Here is a 3,038-nt window from a genome sequence, read left to right on the forward strand (position 1 = left end):
AGTCACAGCTGTTGGCGAAACGTCAGGTCCTACAATGCCAAGACACAAGACTACAACGCCACACAGCCCGGAAAATCTACAACAGCTAATGAACTGCAAGAAGCTTGCCCTCTTCCAGTTTGGTGTCGTGGTTAAGTGCGCGGACTCTAATCTGGGAGAACCGGGCTTGATTCCCCCACTCCTCCACTTGCACCTGGCTGGCTGATAAGAGCTGTCCTTGAAAAAAGAGCCGTTCCTGTCAAGAGCTCTCTCAGCCCTGCCTACCTCACGGGGTGCCTGTTGTGGGGAGGGGAAGGGAAAGGAGACTGCTCCTCCTCCTCCTCCTCCTCCTCCTCCTCCTCCTCCTCCTCCTCTTCTTCTTCTTCTTCTTCTTCTTCTTCTTCTTCTTCTTCTTCTTCTTCTTCTTCTTCTTCTCCTTCTTCTTCCATGTCCTCCCAGTGGCCCTGGGCTTGCAGGCCGGAGAGAAAGGACGCATTGGCTTCTGCCCCCGGTCAGTGAGCCAAGGGACACTGGACTAGAGCCTCACCGGGGTCCTAGAAGGAGGACCAACCAAAGGGAAATTAGCCAGGCCCCGAATGACAGCAGAAGCCCGTGGAGGGCTGAGCACCCTCTCCTGGCATCACCAGCACAGTCTGACTCCTGCGGCTTTCCCCTCCCCTCGCCTTCTTTCCCCCGGTCAGCTGGGGTTGCCAGCTCAGGGTTAGGAGAGACCTGGGGGTTTGGGGGGGTAGAGCCTCGGGAGGGGAGGGTTCGGGGAAGGGGGAAACCTCAGGAGAGTACCATCCATGCCATAGAGTCCACCCTCCAAAGCAGCCATTTCCTCCAAGGGAACCCATCTTGGTCGTCTGGGGATCGATCGTAATAGCGGGAGGTCTCCAGGCACCACCTGGAGGTTGGCGAGCTTATTAGCCTAAGGCGGGGCTGCTGTCTCGTTCCTGTCTAGGCGCAGGGCCTCATGCCAGCCCCTCGTTGACCAGTCTGCAAACCCCTGTGGTTGCTGGCTTGCCTTTAAAAGCCGGATGGCAATAAAACCAACAGACCGCCAAGGAGACTAAACCTTGCCCCTTTTGAAGCATACCTCATAATCAATGCTCCTTCTAAGCTATGGGGTCCTGTGAGCAAAAGTTCCCCTTTGTGAGCTCCTGGCATTAAAGTTGTGAGCCAGCGATTTGACGACTGCCAGGGCTCTTTTTGTAGAAAAAGCCCAGCAGGAACTCATTAGCATAATAGGCCACACCCAACAGCAGGAACTCATTAGCGTATTGGGCCACTCCCCTGACAGCACAGCTCATTAGCACATTAGGCCGCACCCCCATGTTACCAGAAGTGTGGTCATCCAGCCACACCCACCTTTTGCTTGTTATTCTGTTTACCTTGTTTGTCGTCAAAACCCAGGGCCTTTTTTGTAGCAGGAACTCCTTTGCATGTTAGGCCACACACCCCTAATGTAGCCAGTCCTAATGAGTTCCTGCTGTTGGGTGTGGCCTATTATGCTAATGAGTTCCTGCTGGGCGTGGCCAACTTGGGAGCCAGCCGGAACTCCGTTCCTGTGTGTTCCTGCCCAAAAATAGCCCTGACGACTGCACAAATTAGTTTGCTCTCCGGAGCCACCCTTCCTGAGCTGAGACAAAACTGTTTGAGCCAGAGGCTAAAAAACTGTTGAGCCAGCTCCCACTAACTCAGCTTAGAGGGAACACTGCTCATAATTGTTTTCCAAGAGACTGAGAAAGAAGGGAGCCCTGTGAGGCCGGAGGCAATGGACGGATGTGCTTCCTCTCCCAAAGAGTGACTAACCCGTGGGATTCGCTGCCGCAGGAAGTGGCGGCGGCTACAAGCATAGACAGCTTCAAGGGAGGATCGGATGAACATCTGGAGCAGAGATCCACGCGTGGCTCTTAGCCACCAGGTATAAGTGGAACACTCCGTTTGGGGCAGCGATGCTCTGTCTTCTTGGAGCTTGGGGGGCAAGAGTGGGAGGGCTTCTGGAGTACTGGCCCCCTGATGGACCTCCTGATGGCAACTGGGTTTTGGCTACCGGCAGCAGATTGGGGGGGGGGGTACGGTTGCCAGATCCAGGTTGGGGAACTCCTGGAGATTTGGGGGCAGAGCCTGGGGGGGTTGAGGGACCTCATTGGGGTACAAGGCCATAGAGTCCACCCTCCAAAGCGTCCATCTCCTCCGGGGGCACTGATCTCTGTAGTCTGGAGATGAGCTGTGGTTCCGGGGGATCCCCAGGCCCCACCTGGAGGCTGGCACCCCCAAGTCACGAAAACCCTCCACGAGAACAGCACTCCCACGAGGGACACTCACCCGGCCTTGTGTATGAGGTGGGCACCGCCCCCCGAACCCTTGCACTGAAACCCAACCTCGTCTTCCTGGTGTGTGCAACACAATCCCAGGGAGGACAGGCCGGTTTCGCTTACAGGGCAGGCGGCATATAATGGGCGAGCCGAGGGCACCCGGCCGGAGTTGGGAGGCTGCCCGCCATGGAGCTCGGAGGGGCGCTGACCATCTTCCTGGGCCTCTGCCTCACGTACCTGGTCATCCTCGCGGCGTGGAAGAGGACGCACCAGGAGGGGAAGCTGCCCCCCGGCCCGGCCCCCCTGCCCTTCATTGGCAACCTGCTGCACGTGAGCACAAAGGAGACCTTCAAGTCCTTCCTGGCGGTGAGTCGGGCCCTCGTTGGCGTAGCAAAACCTGGGAGAAAACGGGGCTGGGAAGCGCACCTGGCAGGCAGTTCAAGCCAGTTTGGTGTAGCGGTAAAGTGCGCAGAGGACTCTAATCTGGGGGAACCGGGTTTCATTCCCCCACTCCTCCACTTGCACCTGCTGGGTGACCTTGGGCAAGCCCTAGTTCTGTCAGAGCTGTTCTTTCAGGGGCAGTTCTCAAAAGAGCTCTCTCAGCCCCGCCTGCCGCACAGGGTGTCTGTTGTGGGGAAGGGAAGGGAAAGGAGCTTGTAAGCTGCTCTGAGACTCCCTTGAGTAGTGAAGGGTGGGGTATAAATCCAATCTCCTCCTCCTCCTCCTCCTCCTCCTCCT

The 3,038-nt window shown here is 57.1% G+C and overlaps 1 protein-coding gene across 1 annotated transcript in view; it reads left to right on the forward strand.

The window, feature by feature from the left end:
• Window positions 1-2,486: 2,486 nt before the first annotated feature.
• LOC107106814 (cytochrome P450 2G1-like) overlaps window positions 2,487-3,038 on the forward strand; it is a 17,867-nt gene continuing 17,315 nt past the window's right edge. The window contains exon 1 of the mRNA XM_015407019.1: window positions 2,487-2,666. Coding sequence (XP_015262505.1) covers window positions 2,487-2,666 — 180 coding nt within the window. The remainder of the gene's footprint in view (window positions 2,667-3,038) is intronic.

This window comes from Gekko japonicus, unplaced genomic scaffold (genome assembly GCF_001447785.1).
Source record: "Gekko japonicus isolate JY-2015 unplaced genomic scaffold, Gekko_japonicus_V1.1 scaffold2024, whole genome shotgun sequence".
Taxonomy (NCBI): Eukaryota; Metazoa; Chordata; class Lepidosauria; order Squamata; family Gekkonidae; genus Gekko; species Gekko japonicus.